Source organism: Eimeria tenella, genomic scaffold (genome assembly GCF_000499545.2).
Source record: "Eimeria tenella Houghton genomic scaffold, Eth_scaff2740, whole genome shotgun sequence".
Taxonomy (NCBI): Eukaryota; Apicomplexa; class Conoidasida; order Eucoccidiorida; family Eimeriidae; genus Eimeria; species Eimeria tenella.
This window is the reverse complement of record NW_013542616.1, coordinates 941-1170: the sequence shown is the minus strand read 5'-3', so window position 1 is coordinate 1170 and position 230 is coordinate 941. Positions and strand designations below refer to the sequence as shown.

The following is a 230-nucleotide window of genomic DNA, read 5'->3' as shown; positions in this document are numbered from 1 at the left end:
TCGCTGCTGCGGCTGCTGCTGCTGTGGCTGTTGCTGCGGCTGCTCCTGCAGCTGCTGCTGCTGCTGCTGCATTTGTGGTTCCATCTTGACTTTAGTTAAATCTTCTACTGAAGTGGTAAAAAGGTGTACAGACACCGCGCTGCCGACCCTGCAGCTATTGGAAGAGTTTGCTGCAGCAGCCTGCAGCAGAAGAAGCAGCAGAAGCAAAATGTTGCCACCTTTTGGACAGC

General features: G+C 53.9%; 1 protein-coding gene across 1 annotated transcript in view; it reads right to left on the bottom strand.

The window, feature by feature from the left end:
* ETH_00039670 (uncharacterized protein) overlaps positions 1-84 on the bottom strand; it is a gene marked incomplete at both ends in the record, with an annotated part of 2599 nt that extends 2515 nt beyond the window's left edge. The window contains one exon of the mRNA XM_013375388.1: positions 3-84. Coding sequence (XP_013230842.1) covers positions 3-84 — 82 coding nt within the window. The remainder of the gene's footprint in view (positions 1-2) is intronic.
* Positions 85-230: the final 146 nt, after the last annotated feature.